Genomic DNA, 15,495 nt, shown 5'->3' with positions numbered 1-15,495 from the left:
GACTCTGGATTAGGCAGCCAAAATTTAATTAGCCATAGAAACTGTGGGGCAGAGGCTCAGGGGAGTGAGAAATACCTGAACGTGGAGGGCTATCAGTCCACTGGTACACTCCCATTATCCTTAGCAATGAGATATGAGTAACATCTTGCACTGCAAAACACACCGAGTATTTGTGTTTGGTTTATTCATATCAAGTTCATACCATCAGAATAACTTTACAACTTTGCATCAGGTAAAAAAAAAACATTTAACATTTAATAAAAAGATCACGCCACTAGGGATATCCTTAAGAAATACACACAATTTCTCATTACAAAAAATGAGTCAGATCAGGTCTTACTTTACAAAATAGGATTTTCTTTTACAAACCTTATATAAGATTTCAGTTTTATTAACTTTTGCAATAAATAGTTCATCAAAATTAAATTATCTAGTATTATAGGCAATTGCTATTTAAATTAATGTCATGACACAGTGTCAGGTATTGCTACAACTTAACAGTGAGCCACTACAAACAGTAGCAAAAATTATGTATTGCTTAATTCCTCATTTATTGTCAAGTTTCTTGTACTCAAAAAAACAGTATGAGCCTGTCAAAAGTCTGTGTACACATCTTCATGTATTCATTTTTACTGTCTTAAGACTGTAGCAATTAGAAGATAAGTTCAACAGACATTTGCTTTTCCTTTGAAGTATGAGGAGTGCATTCAGGCCTCTTCTGAAACTGATACTGTTCTTGAATCAGAATCTTCTTGTTCAGAGTCCTGAAGGTGCTCTGGTGTCTTGCTGGCTTCATGTCCACTCTCATCACTGTGACTTTTGGATTCTTCTGAAATGACAGTTAGCTTATCATAAAAAAGATGCTCTTCCTGTGGGACTGGAGAAAAAGTCTGTGAACCACTGGAAGGCTTGTTCAAGAACTGTGAAGGGAAGAGGAAATGAGAGTTAGACGGCACCAGCCATTCCATCCTGTTTGCTTAGAAGTATGTTTTACATTATTTTCCACACATCAATTGCTTTTCTCAATCCTAAGAAGTCCCAGAGTGGCAACAACCTAATCACCTCCCTGCTCACTTTAACATCCTGTGCAAGGCTTGGAAGCAAGGCAGAAGTGCCTTTATTTGCAAGAAAATATCCTAGGTGTTAGTGATTTCTTTGGAATATAAACTTTCTTAAGAAAAAAAAAATAAAACAAAAACCTAGGTTTTGTTTGGAAACCAAAAACCTAAAAATGGTGACTTGGCTGGGGGTGAAGTAGTTTGCAGAGAGATTTGCCAAACAGCTTCAAGAGATGTGAACTGTTCCTGCCATCTCAGAGAGCTGTCTGTGCAGACATCAAATGGTGATGCTTTAAATGCCAACATAAACCATAACCATTTTGTTAAGTAAAGGCGAGGGATGGAAATTTTGCAAGGCTATGCAGTTCAGTGAGAAAAATGACTTAATTTTAGTATCAGAAAATCACAGCTTCCTCCCACTCACTGTCCTACCGGTAAGATGGAACCTCAAGAATCAACATGGACTTCACAGGATGTCATGACTGTCAACATTTTGAATGTCAACAAGAACTGCACACCTACTCAACATCATAATAACATGTTAACCACTTGCTTTGGCAGCTGAAATGGCAATTCATTTTAATGGTGGTGGCTGGAGGAGTACAACTGTGTTGTGTTCTTGTAACCTGACCCCTGTCTATTACTTTAGCATATTTCACATAAGAAACAAGATGCTCTATCAGGAGCCCCTCTCATTGTACTTACAAAATACACCCCCCGCCCCAACCTAATGTTACTATTAGACCTTATAGCAAACTGTGATTTGAAATGTTCTATCAGTAACCTGCAATCTCAAATGTTCATGTAGTGAAACCACTGCCTTTGATAAATGTAATTTTAGGTAAGCATGACTGGCTTTGATTACTTTGATTTACCATTATAATCCACCAGCACAAAATGAAAATTCTCCCTTTCTTGTGAGAAGCTTGTGAGCAAAATGAAATCTGACCACATCCTGTATTGATAAGAGCAATGCTACCTTCCCAGCAGCTCTGCTCCCAGTTCTCACTGTGCACTCAACTTGAAGTGCAAGACAATTGCTAAGTCTGCTGCAAAGCCTTCACCTGATGAACTCTAAGTCAAAATGAAGGACGAGAGAAACTGCAGAAAATGGGTGGCATGGTTTAGTGCGAGGTGTCCCTGCCGTGGCAAGGGGGTTGGAACTTGATGATCTTAAGGTCCCTTCCAACCCTAACTATTCTATGATTCTATGAAATTCAGCAGAGCTGCTAATTTTGGCATATGTAACAGACTTTACAGCCTTGTTTCTTGGAGGAGATTCTGATACAGCCTTTTTTTGTTGCTATATGGGTAACAAGGATCAGTGGTATTCCCTAGTAGTAATGGCTAACATTCACTGCTTTTATTTTGAACTTTAAGATCTCACTACATTCTTCACTGAAGTTAAAACTCATTACTGTGTTTGTGAAAGAACCTCCTTTCAAATGTGCAATTGTAAGTCTAAAATGAGATGGGGAGACATATTTCAATTGTTTACAACCTAAAAAGAGGAAGAGAAGGTTAACACCTGTTATTCTCTCATTTTAAAATGAAAGAAAACATCTTGTTTCTAAGCCATAGAAAGCTTCATGTTGCAAATTATGCAGTTACTTTAGGAATAAAAGCCTATGCCAGGTTTTTAAATTGTTCAGCTTTAAACATTTTGGACCATTCTGTACAGAACTGTTCAACATTACAGTATTTTAGAGTTTATTATACATCAGTATACTTCAAAAAGAAGTCTAATATCACTGCTTCTTACTTATGCCTTTGCAGCTCCACAGAACTTGAACGTGCAAGATAACATACATGCACGATGCGTGACCTTATAACACCAGAAATTAAATACTGAATGAACTAATTTCCGCTACCTTTCTCACACAGAAAAGTACCTTCCTTTGTCAGCTTTTCCCAAAGTTCACAACTTCATCATTTAACACTTACTTGAATGGCTTTTGTGTTTGGCAGAAGAGTGAGTTTCACTGTACACAACTGTATGACAACAGATAACCAGCATTGCTCCTTCTAGTCTAAACTCCCCTCAGAACAGCCTGCACTTTACAGACAGCTCACAATCGGGTGCAAATGAAAAAAGGTGAAATAAAAGTAGCTCTAAAGGTTTTGACGCAGAAAGCTTTTGAAAAGCAACCGCTTCTGCCGATTTTAACTGTGTTAGGTAGAAAACAAACCTCTTTTAAGTGTTGTGGGAAAACATACGAAGGACAGAGAACATGTTTGGTGAGTCGATACAGATACAAAACCAAAAAGAAACAAACAGGAACAAATATCACAACGACCAATGCTGATCCTATAAGAATGGTCACAACAATCCACACAGGAGTTACACCTGCAAGACAAGAAAAAAACAAACCAAACCAAACCAAACATAAACCTGTGATTATTAATTTCTGGATACATTCTTTTCAAATCATCACTTTCTCCATGGAATTAAAACCAAACCAAAACAAAAGCCAACCAACCAAAAAAACCAAACAAACCACCGACCCCCCCAAACCCCCAAACCCCAAACCAAACTATCACAAAACTGTAACTGCAAAAATAAGTCTTCATTTCCAGATGTAAAATAATTATTAACTCTTAAATTTTTAGCCTGAATAGGTTGAGTTGAAGTTCTCAATGCAACCTTACAAACCAGCATATGTAGACATTTACGGTTACACATACAGGTGATTCTAGATGTAAGACTAGGCAAATGATTAAAGGAAAAAAGACCAACAGAAGCATCTATAAGGCAGTATCATGTAAAAATGGCAGCAAAGTAAAGGCAGCAAGGGGAAAATGACCATAAAATTCAAAACTGCTTAGCCATTAAAAATAAAGGTCATGCTTGGGGATTTCACAACAGGCAACGGGAATTGAGATGTATCCATACATCCCTGTATAGATGTTTTAAACCAACCTATGCATGCTAAGCACTGGTCTAGCCATGAACTAACAAGGAACACCACCATCAAAACCAATGTGCGATTCAACTGCAGTGCATACAGGTAGTATTCATGTAGGAGAAATATGTGAGGAGATATTTTACCAGAAAAAAAACTTATGAGAAACAGCTTAGCCCAGCAGCTCCCACAGAGAGCTTCCTTCTTGTGCTTCTGCCTCTGGTTTTTCATGTTATCTGATGGCCTGTTATCCGAAATACTGACTTTTTCAGAGACATAATGTGTATCATCCTTTCTTTAACTGGGGACATGAAGCTCCCTGCTAAGGCAACAGAGCCAGACCACATGGTGTTTAACTGCTGGACTCCACAGACAGCAGCCTAGGTGGCATGGCTGGGAAGTGCTTTTCTTACGTAACTACCTTCAAAATGAGAATGAAAGTGCCTGAACAAAATATTTGTTCATATTACTAATTAGGACATCCTCTGTTTCACAGAGAAAAGAGCACCATGGCCTACCCTAGTGACGGGCATGGGCATTGTCACCACAGGTGAAGCAGACTGCAGAACAGGGGCCAATTCCTTTCTCAGTGATGAATACACAACAAAGGCTTTCATAGGATAATAAATACAGCTGAAGGTAAAAGAAATTCAGACACAGAATGATTAGTGAAGAGTACATGCTCCATTTAACTCTGATTTGCAGAGTATGAGGAACATAGAGGGTTCTGGAGTGAAGTAAAGCATCATGCTATCTGTGCCATATTGCTTGTAGTTTTCACTTTGTTTCCAGTTCCTGCCCTCCAAAGGTACATAGCTGTTAACCACCAAACAATACCGCAGTAACAAACACATCCATTTTTGGAAGTTTCACATGTTACACTGACAGCCGTTCTGAATGGCTTTACACATTTCCCAGCTCCCTACAGTGTGTGTCCTCCCGCGCTGCACCAGGTATTACCATTGTGGGTTGTCTGCTCACAAAGCACTTCACTCAGTTCCCCTGTTTTGTTCCACTCGGGGATAACTGCTTGCACTTGAATACAATATATCGTCCATGGCTCCAACTGAGATAGGATTTCAGTGTTATGTTTAGTGTCTACATGAGCTACCTAATAACAGAGAACACACACACACAAAAAAAAGGAAAGCATGAGTCCAGTGGTCTGGCTAAGTAATTACAGTTACATTTAGAATCACAGAATGGTTTGGGTTGGAAGGTTTGTGTTAAAGATCATCCAGTCTCAACCCCCTGCTGCAGGCAGGGACACCTGCCACTAGACCAGGCTGCTCCAAGCCCCATCCAACCTGGCCTTGAACACTGTAAGGGATGGGGCAGACACAGCTTCTCTGGGCAACTTTTGCCACCTGCATAGTAAAGAATTTCTTACTAATGTCTAATTTAAGTCTCACGTTTTTCAGTTTAAAGGCATTCCCCCTCATCCTATCACTACATGCCCTTGTAAAAGGTCCCTCTCCAGATTTCTTTTAGGCATCTTTTAGTTACTGGAAGACGGCTACAATGTTTCCCCAGAGCCTTCTCTTCTATAGGCTGAACAAGCCTATCTCTCTCCACCTGTCTTCATAGGAGAGGTGCTCCAGCCCTCTGATCATCCTTTAGCAGGACATCTCATCATTTAGTAGGACAAATGCCAGCAGTCGTAGCTGCAATGTGAACAAGGCTTTTAAAGGCAGAATGAGAGTCCCTGCCTGTGTCAAATAACCAATAACTCTACTTGGATTTCAGCTGTCGTCACTCTGAGACCATTCACATCACTGACTTTCTGGCTGCTATGAGGTGACTGCCAGCAGATGCAACTTGCTGTTTAGAGGCACGATTGGTTATGTCCATATAGGGTTCCCGAAGAGTATAGGAGCTCCTACAGGATGCCCATTATGCAGTAACAGGTTCTTTCTCAGGGATGAGGAGACTATATAGCTAAGTTTTAACATTATAAGCAAGGATTTATTTCAGAAACAACCTATGAAGTTACATAGTCTATGCCTTCTGCTTCTTTGATCCCTATGAAATTTCCCAGGCTTCTGCTCTGAGGTGTTATAAGCACAGATTATACCTGAACCTCTCACTTTCTCTGTATATTTGCCTAAATTTCCATCCCATATGCAGAAATACCTTCACTTTTTGTAGTCTGTTTTTTGGAAATGATGACCCCTCATTTCCTGGAATTGAATGCCTAAGAATTTTTCCAGGATAACAAATACAAATCACAGTTATAAGTAGTGGAGTCTTATTATATGAAAATTGTACTGATGTACAAAGCACTAATTACACTGTGATTGGTATCTTCCAGTAAAGGGCTTCCTTTTTTCCTGTAATAGAATCTATGAGCTATAATTAATATATTATTTATGATCTTTCTCCATGCATTCTGTGGGGAGCTGAGTGACACATCTGTCTGTGGAAGAGGCTGGTCATGAGAGGAAGGAAGCAAATTACAACTTATGGAAATTGAAGAGGTGAAGGTGACCACAGTTAATATAAAGCCTCATCCATGGGGGTATTCAAAGCCCAAAGTCCCACAAAGAGCACAAATACTTCAGTGACATGAGAGTTGAACCTAAGTCAGTTTGTAGCCATGATCACAGACACTGCTGACATTACAGCTTCTAAATTTACCCTTGCTTGTATGTATGACATTCAGGGTTTTGGTGAGGAAGCCTGCATTCACAGATAAACACATCACTGAACTGAGGGAATAAACTCTCATAATGTAGCAGTTCTAATTATAGAAAGAGCAAATTGTATCAATGCTACTGTTTAAGTACACAGCTGCCATTTGCTCTGAATAGCAGTTGTAGTGACTAGACTTTCTTACACTAATTAGTAGACATACATTTTTACTTCAGTACTGTTAGCTTTCAGAACTTCATCAGTATGGTACTTTACCAAGAAAAGCAAGAATCAAAACCATGGAGTCACAATACCCCAGAAGCAGTGCTGCCTTTCTTCCAGTACAGTATCCTGTAATTCCATGAACCGTAATACTGCTTCAGAGGCCAGTTGTCACGCTCAGCAAAAGGGCCTATGAAATCCACATGCAGGGACCCAGACTCTGACTTCACTTTTACATCAGGTGGCCCAATGATGGCTATACATTAGAACGGTGGAAGAGAAGAGCAAAATTCAGTTTCATGTTGTTTTCAGTTTGACATTTTTATAGTAACGCTTTAAAGAATTTTATCAGAAAAAAGTTATTTCCTATCATGGATCAGGCATAAATAAATCCTTTCCTTATAGAATTGCTCTTGAAAGGGATTTATTTTGGCCGTTAGGTAACAGATGCTATTGCAGACTACATTTCCCATAGAATAAATTAACTCAGTTCCCTTTTGCCAGCTGTGTGACTCCTGGGAGAGGAAGGACTATTTCTATAGGTTATTACTCACTTCTCCTTCTGGGCCAAGCTGCTGCAACATCTGTCTTTCCTGAGGAGACCTCTAATGAAGTGTTTTAATGTTTCTTTCATTGTGATAATTATTAAAAACTGAAACATTTGAATTATTTCTACATTTCTTGTACTCCTTAGACTGAATATTATATTCTTGCCATTTGTAAATGGCTTTTCCTCATTATGTTTTTGTGCAGCTACCTAAATCATTTCATGATTTCGCCTTAGTTAACTATGTTGTGTTGGAAATGAGCTCTCCATTAAAGTCTCCTATAATTCCAGCAAAAATCTCTACCCTGGCTGCCTCACCAAAGTTCTGCCTGGCTGCAGTGATGCTATAAAGTGTCTAAGATAGGAAAAGCTCAAAAGAGATGATTTTGCATTCCTCTAGAAGTATGTGCTTCTATAATAATAAAAAGCCTCAGACAAGCCGCTCGCTGAACCATACATTCGTGCAAGCTCATGAACGGTTTGTTCAGCTTACAAAAAATAATGTGAGGAGGGTCTTGGTTGCTCTGCTTTTCTTAGGCTGTTCCTATAATACAGAGTGGAATTTAGTAAAAACCCACTAATAGGAATAGATATCAGTTTAATCATGATACCATGCTCAAATCAGTTATGACGACATTAAAAATACTCGTGTCCTCCTCAGAGATCTGGCCAGTACTCCCAGGTAGTTCTTTCCAAGTGGTTTTATACCTAGAGTTTCCCATTCAGGAATAAGCTGCCTTTCCAAAGCCAAGCTTGCTCTGAAGGCCACACACTATTTCAATTATATGGCAAACTACAACTCTGTTAATGATTTACAGGTTTGCTCTCTACTCTGCAAATCCACCCATACTTTTTGTATTACATCTTCTTTTGGCTGTAGCTCATACTTGCAATGTTGATGTCACTATGTTTCAGTGCTTCCCTTACAGGCAGATTAAATTATATCAACATTACACTTTTGGAGAGGTAATAAAAGCATCTTGAAAAACAAAGCTGTAAACTGTAAAATTGCATTCTGAAATCCAAGGAACAGAATGATGAGATTTCAGCAAACGGAGGCAGAACAGGGGAAGAAAAAGAAACGTAAAGTTTTTTCTCAAAGGTGAGAAGCAACAGAAGCTTCATGAATGGTTTTGCATTCACAGCTGTGAGGAAAAAAAGCCTTGGGTAACATTAACTACGTAATCTAAAATAATTTGGTTTTTGCTTATGAGTGGAGTAAGAATGTACAAAACAAAAGACTCTACTTGGTAAAAACCACCCTCTCATTCCCAAGCTCAGGTGACAGCAACATGATTAACATCTCCGTTGTACACTCTAATGCAAGGCAATGCCTAAACCACTTCTCATGGAAGACTGTCAAGCTTCTCTAAAAGAATGGCAGTATTGTGTAATGAAGATTTCTTACCTAAAAATTTACCTTTCTCTTGACATTTTCAACAAAAAAATGAAAGAAAGCTTTTTGCCTGGCATAGCAATGAAAAAGAAAGTAATTGAACTTACTGAGATATACAGGACATCTGAATCTTTGATTCAGATTGAATCTCCCTGATTGAAAAATATATATGACCCTTGTTTTGATATGACCCTTGTTTTAAGGGCAAGACATACATTTTTTAAACCCCCCTCAATAGAGGTTTCAAGTACCAATATTAACATCTAGCTATAACACTGAATCTACAGTGCCTTCTGACAGCAACTTCTGCCTTCAGAAACTGGAAATGTTACAACTAAGGTTTTGTTGTTCAATGTAATGACATTTAAAAACTATCTGCATGCTACAGGTTTTCTTGTGGAGTCAAACCATAAAGGTGCATTAATAGCATCCAATATGGTGGATTTTCCTGAAGATTATGAAAGTGCTTACTGTCATCCATTGGCTTAAATCTGATGGTTGTCCACTCTGAATGGTCGTTTTCTGACTCTGCTCGGACCTGTAAAATGTAGTCTCCATATGCAGACAGAGAAGAGACATCACACTCTGTGAGCCTCAAATTTGTGCTCACATTTTCATATGTGTCTCCAGGTAAATTGATGCTGTATGGAAGAGAAACAACATGTCTATGATGGTTAAATTATATATGACTAAATGTATTTCCTCTCAGTTAACTGGAAAAGTGGAATATCTGTTTGTTGATACAACCAGTTATGACTCATGAACAAGAAAAAATGGAACCAGTGTAGAAGAAACATCATTACTAGTGTGTACACACATATTGAGCATTTTGTATGCATCTATAAAGCCATGATAAAGTTAGAGATTAAAATTATGATACAGTAAATAGGTGCCCTTTTATTGACATTGGTTACAAAACTTGATTCAACAGGCAGTAGTTATCAGACAAGTCTGCAAATATCAAGACAGCTTGCTGTCTAACTTGGACTTTGTTCAGAACTGTCTTTAAGATATGCGTATAAGGAAAAGCCAGAGAAAATATTAGATACACATATAAGGAACAGCCTGAGAAAACAGAGCCTGAAAACTCACTGCAACCATTCAGTACATGATACTATTTCTGGTTTGCATCAAAAGCCCATGCAGGAACGCAGTGATCAAAAGGTATTTGCTACCAGAACCCAGAAAAATCTTCTTTCAACTAAGATGGGGGATTTCTCCCCAAAGGCACCTGCCTGTGGGCACCACATCTCCACTTTACATCCTGTCTTGGCTTTTACCTTGTCTTGGCCAAAGAATTCAACTTTTGGCAGGAGCACAAGACTTCTGCCCCACCACACGGTTTCGTTGCCAAGCACAGAGGCAGGTACGGAGCCCACCACTGGGCTGGGGAAGTGGCCACCTTCCTTGGTTCGGCTGCACAGACCACTTTTCCCAACAGGAGGGACCAAGTCGGAATGACACAGTGCCAAAACCAAATCAAACCTAAATCAACCTACCAAAAATGACAAAAGGAGACCTCAGAAAATGTGTCCCAAGTTTAAGGCTTGGATGAGCCACCAGCCTGCAGTTCATCAGGCATTTCCACTGAGGGCACGGGCAAACTGACTGCATTGGTGGCAGAGAACAAACTGCTACTGGAGTGGAAGATCAGGTAAGGTCCTAAACACTCTGCAGAACTAAGTCTTTGAATCACAGGTAACAGCTTCATAATAGAGGAAAAAAACACAGAGACAGCTAATAACAGCCAACATTAAAATGTGTTTCTGGTTCCAAAAGAAGTACATACAAAGCTGCCTTTAATGCAGGGTTTGCAGTAGGAAGATCGAAGTTTACCTCAGGAGAAACTATGTGAATATCTGTCAAGGTTTAGAAGAACTGTCTTGTTTTGAGTAGATGACTGAATGAAAAAAGGCCAAAGGGCCCCAGAGGAGGGTAACATCCTCAGACCAATGACATGTATCTCATTGATGAGAAGTTGGCAATGGAATGATCAGGGGACTGGAGCACCTCCCATATGAAGGCAGGCTGAGAAAGTTGGGGCTGTTCTTCCTGGAGAAGAGAAGGCTGTGTGGAGACCTCATAGCAGCCTTCCAGTATCTGAAGGGGGCCTATAGGGATGCTGGGGAGGGACTCTTCATTAGGGACTGTAGTGATAGGACAAGAGGTAATGGGTTAAAACTTAAACAGGGGAAGTTTAGATTGGGTATAAGGAGGAAATTCTTTCCTGTTAGGGTGGTGAGGCACTGGAATGGGTTGCCCAGGGAGGTTGTGAATGCTCCGTCCCTGGCAGTGTTCAAAGCCAGGTTGGACGAGGCCTTGGGTGATGTGGTTTAGAGCGAGGTGTCCCTGCCCATGTCAGGGGGGGTTGGAACTGGAGGATCTTAAGGTCCAATCCTAACTATCCTATGATTCTATGAACTGACTTTCGAGGCATTGCTGAAGGGAACTGCCTTCATTATAACACTAAAAATCACACCCCCTTGAGATAAGAGACCCTTGCCCACAGACACCTTTACTCACAAATGTGTAGTGAAAGAAATCCATATGGCCTTTAAACAGAGAATCTAAAAGTCAATCATTGTAAATGACTGACCAATCACTGTACCTGGGAATGTACTACCTTGGGACTTCTGTGTGTAGATGTAATGAAGAAGCCTCATCAGGTGTGCTTGATTTGTGGAAATGTATCACCGAGCACTCTGCAGAATAAACAATGTCTTCGCTCTAAACTGTGTTTTGAGAGTTCTCTTTCAAACAGGTAACACCTTGGGCGTGAAAAGTGTAGAAAATGTGCCTGCCCGGTTGTTTAGCTCTGAAGATAAACCTCACACCAGCTAAAAGAAAGGGACAGCTACTGACCTTCCTATATATAAAAAAGAAGGAACAAATCACGAACACATGCAGCTGTAAAACATGGACTAAAGAACACAGACTTCCCAGACTTACCTCTTAGATTGGACGGTGTAACTTATATTCCCTTTGTAAAACCTAGGTGCATCCCATTGTAAAATGCTACGAAGATTAACTGAAGTAATCCTTGTGTTTTGGGGTTTTGGCACTATTCCAGATACTGTGGGAGCAATCAAAACGAAACAAACATTTTAGTGTATGTCCCTCCAGCCACTTCTCAATGATCCATAACTTAAATACAGCCTCCTTTCTTTGCCTTGCCTCAGAAACGTTTATAAAACAGACTTTAACGTGATTAATTTTAATCCTGGTGCCTATCCTTCCTTGTGACCTTGCGCAACAAAAACAAGTTAGCCAGCATCAGTGATTTCCAGTAAGTGCAGTCTTCATGGCATCATCATTTATTATGCATGACTAACTTGTTACTGCCTAAGACTCAGAGCCCATAAAGCTACGTGGATGAACTCTCACTGAGATTGTCCAAATCAGTTGTTTTCACTAGCACTATGGAAATAACATGGCTGTGGGGATTGATGTGCTGGTTTTGGTTTTATTTTTAAGAGGAACATGAACAGTCTTTATACATAGACCTGTGTATAAGCCTGAAGTAATTAAAAACATCCACCCACCATAAAGCATGTTTGTGTCATCACTGCATGGGTTAGCTTTACACATGCTGTTACTCAACCACCCTTTTGAAAAAGAGATAAACACAAAGTACCTTGGAAGGCAAGAGAGCCGTTAAGTACACTAAATAGCATTAATTGGCACTCTTCACAAGGGATGGAGACACAATTGTCTTGCTTTATGGAAACCGAATAAAGGAAACTCTAAGGTAGTATTGATGAACAGACCATTACTATTATGATTGAATTCTTTTAAAACAGTTGTTGATATTGAAACTAAAATCAGAAAGATTTTGGCCCATTCTTGCAAAGGCAAAGAAATCCCCATCAGGTCAGACTAGTGCTTAAATGTCATAGGAATAAAACCTAATGACACGTGTTCTAAGATAAATAACTTGTATGTCTACAGCTGATGCATAAATACATGAAATTAATGTGTTGCTTACCCACCTTTAGCAGACAAGAGTTTTGAATCTAGACCCTGCTTAAATAAAAACTGTTTCACAGACTCAGTTCCTGCAGTGTTCGCCTTGCACCCAACAAATCAACTTGAATGCACTTCAGAATATAAAAGCAGAAGTTGCCTGCTTCTCTGCACCCCAGCCTTCTTGAGAGATGCCATCCCTGTACAAACATGCTCTCGCCCATACCAACCTCGGGCACTCTCCTTCAGAGATCTCTGCCTGAGCACACACTGTGCCCCTCTGCAGGCACCTCCAGCCTCCTGCTCCCACATCGTCTCCTCCCTGCAGGTCTCCCCCAGGCGTGCAGGACGCTCAGGAAGATGGGCACAGGTAACAACGGGCTGCAAAACCTCAGTGTGAACAACACAGCTGAAGAAAAATCTGGCTAGTACAAGGCATCTGACTTTTCCTTTCCCGTACGATGTGGTCCTTGCTATGAAGAACCCTTGTTAGGGCGCTGCCTACATTTTGAGGAAGCTCCCTCCAAAGCTGGGGTGGTAAATCCCCAGTAAGCCTGATGCCCTGGAAGGTTCGTTTCCCAGATGGTGCTTCCTACTTGAAAAGCCTCCAGCTCAATTTTTTACTGGGCACTGTGGACCCAAATTGATGAGAATATACTTGTGCGTTTGCCCTTGGTAAGTGGAGGTTTGTTCACTGCTCATAGCACACCGGAGCCTCGGGCACGGCCTGTCTGGGAAACGTGTGCCCGGCCCCGCTGAGCGTCTGCCGCCGGAGCAGCCCAGCCCGTGCCTGCCGCGCAGGCACCGCTGTTCCCGTGCCACGCTCGTTGTGCCTGCCGGAGCGCGGTTTCTCTTCCACACGCGCTTTTCACCACCGGGACCTGCACGAGCGTCCAAAGGGCAATTTCAGCTTCCCTGCACAGATACAACCCCTGAGCGGGGGGAAAGCCAGCCCGCGCCTCGGCGCCCTCCGCGCAGCAGCCGCTCCCGGGGCTCTCGAGGCAGCGTGGCCCCGGAGGGCAAAGCCGGCCGCTTCTAGCGACCCCTGCCGCCGCCTCCCCCCTTGCTCCCCGCGGGAGGACCGTCGCTCCTCCGGGGGGCCCGCAACCCACCGCTGTCCCCCGCCAGGCCTGGGGCGGACTCACCGCAGAGTAGGAGGCAGCTACAGAGGGCGGACCGGAGGGCGGCCATGGCTGCTCCCGGCGCGGGGTTCCCTCAGCAGCGGGGCTGCCAGCGCAGTCGCGCCATGGCACCGGGTGCTGCCCGCTCGGGCGAGGAGCGGGGCCGCCCCGAAACCCTTCCGTCTTCCCGTTGCGGGAGGGGGCGGGGCGGTGTGCGGCTCCGCTGCCGCCCCCAGCTGCGGGGCTCAACCCTCCGCCAGCGGGGCTGATTGCCTCCGAGCAACAGCGGACACGGACTGCACCGCGGCCGGCTCATCCCGCCCGTTCCGAAGCCTCTCCAGCAGCACCCAGCGCCTGAAACCTTCCCAGCGGGCTCATGGGCGCTGTGCTTTACGTGTCTCGGCGGTACGGGCTGCTCGGATACTTAGGATCGCTAAAGAGCATCTTCAGGCGGGCAGCTGGGAAGGCGGGAGGTGGGAGCTCGGTACAAAGTGGATACACAGGTAAATAACACATAAACAGAGGCCAGACGATGAATAGCGTCAAACCCGACCGTGAGTGAAATTCCCTCCGCAGTCAGTACAAATGTTACCTGAGGAAAGGTTTGCCTTTTATCTTCAGGATCTGGCCTGCACCAGATGCCAACACTAGTACTTCTACCAGAACATTTAGCATCCCTGATCAAAACCAGCATAAACTTGGGGGAAGGAGGGAGCATTTTTATTAATCACAGAGAAAAACCAGTTGTTTCTCACCTGACTAATGTCACTGACTGAAAATGCCAATTCTTTGTGAGGGTTTAATAGCCTTTTTTCCAGCCCATCTGACAGCTCCTGTCATTAAATGGGGCTGCACACAGCCCCCCTGCCTTCACTTACATATGAACAATGTCCCTGGCCCAAACTACTGTGAAGGTACGTACACCAGTGGTGCAGGTTTCATCTACTAATGCTACAGATGTGTAAATCTGCAAATAATTAGCTAGTCAAGATTCAAGACACTTTGTTCTGACCTAAGCAGGTACAGCAGCAGCATACATTCCAGCACCTCTGAAACTGGTCTCAGCTATCCTGACCAAAAGAATAACTGAATGCCGTGGTTACTAAACTGGGGCAAGAAAACTAGTACCTAAACAGATCAACACCAGGTGAGAAAATCTGGGTGGTTTTTTCCCAGCGCGGTGATACTTAGAAGTATAAGGAGTACATGCTCATACGCATGTAGCATGTAAGAGCCACAGTAAGAATTCAGACAGGGATATGAAAAGATTTTCTTTTTATGAAGCACAAATGTTTAAAAGTTACTACAGTGTACAGTTTAATGTCATAAAATATTTTAGAAGTGTAGTATTCAATAATTGCACATAATTACACTAAAAAATTATAAAAAAGTATATTTAATGCCTTCATTCACAGTAAGAACTCTTCCATAAGATTGAATATTCTTGTTTCTGTCCCCATTATTTCACTTGACCAGGTTTCTCTGCACAAATGTAGAACTCGGTTTTCTGACTCAAACACAGCAATCCATCCAGCAAAACAGGTTCCAGAGTAACCCAGCAACAGAGCTAACGAAAAAAGGAAAAAAAAAGAAAGAAAAAATAAAGAAAAAAGTGGTCTGGTTGAGGGACCAGCCACTCACAGCCCTTGTACTG

General features: G+C 42.0%; 1 protein-coding gene across 1 annotated transcript; it reads right to left on the bottom strand.

Moving 5' to 3' along the window:
- Positions 1-671: 671 nt before the first annotated feature.
- IL10RB (interleukin 10 receptor subunit beta) lies at positions 672-14,094 on the bottom strand. The gene is made up of 7 exons (XM_061359101.1): positions 13,866-14,094; positions 11,707-11,830; positions 9,229-9,398; positions 6,907-7,070; positions 4,922-5,072; positions 3,248-3,405; positions 672-920 (listed from the first exon to the last, which is right to left on the bottom strand). Exons 1-7 carry the CDS (start codon positions 13,909-13,911, stop codon positions 708-710), a joined length of 1,026 nt encoding a protein of 341 aa, XP_061215085.1. The 5' UTR covers positions 13,912-14,094; the 3' UTR covers positions 672-707.
- Between the last annotated feature and the right edge of the window lie 1,401 nt (positions 14,095-15,495).

This window comes from Neopsephotus bourkii, unplaced genomic scaffold (assembly GCF_033783945.1).
Source record: "Neopsephotus bourkii isolate Nb327-2 ecotype Australia unplaced genomic scaffold, CSIRO-AGI_Nbou_v1 NB_962, whole genome shotgun sequence".
Classification (NCBI taxonomy): domain Eukaryota; kingdom Metazoa; phylum Chordata; class Aves; order Psittaciformes; family Psittacidae; genus Neopsephotus; species Neopsephotus bourkii.
The sequence above is the reverse complement of the archived record's forward strand: the minus strand, read 5'-3'. Positions and strand labels throughout refer to the sequence as shown.

Excerpts from the sequence above, each read along its gene's own strand:
- IL10RB (XM_061359101.1), bottom strand. The coding sequence starts at position 13,911 with ATGGCCGCCCTCCGGTCCGCCCTCTGTAGCTGCCTCCTACTCTGCG. Across the intron at positions 3,406-4,921 it reads TGAGCAGACAACCCACAATG|GTGTAACTCCTGTGTGGATT; the intron begins GTAATACCTGGT and ends CTTGTCTTGCAG. Across the intron at positions 921-3,247 it reads TCCCACAACACTTAAAAGAG|TTCTTGAACAAGCCTTCCAG; the intron begins GTTTGTTTTCTA and ends TTCCCTTCACAG.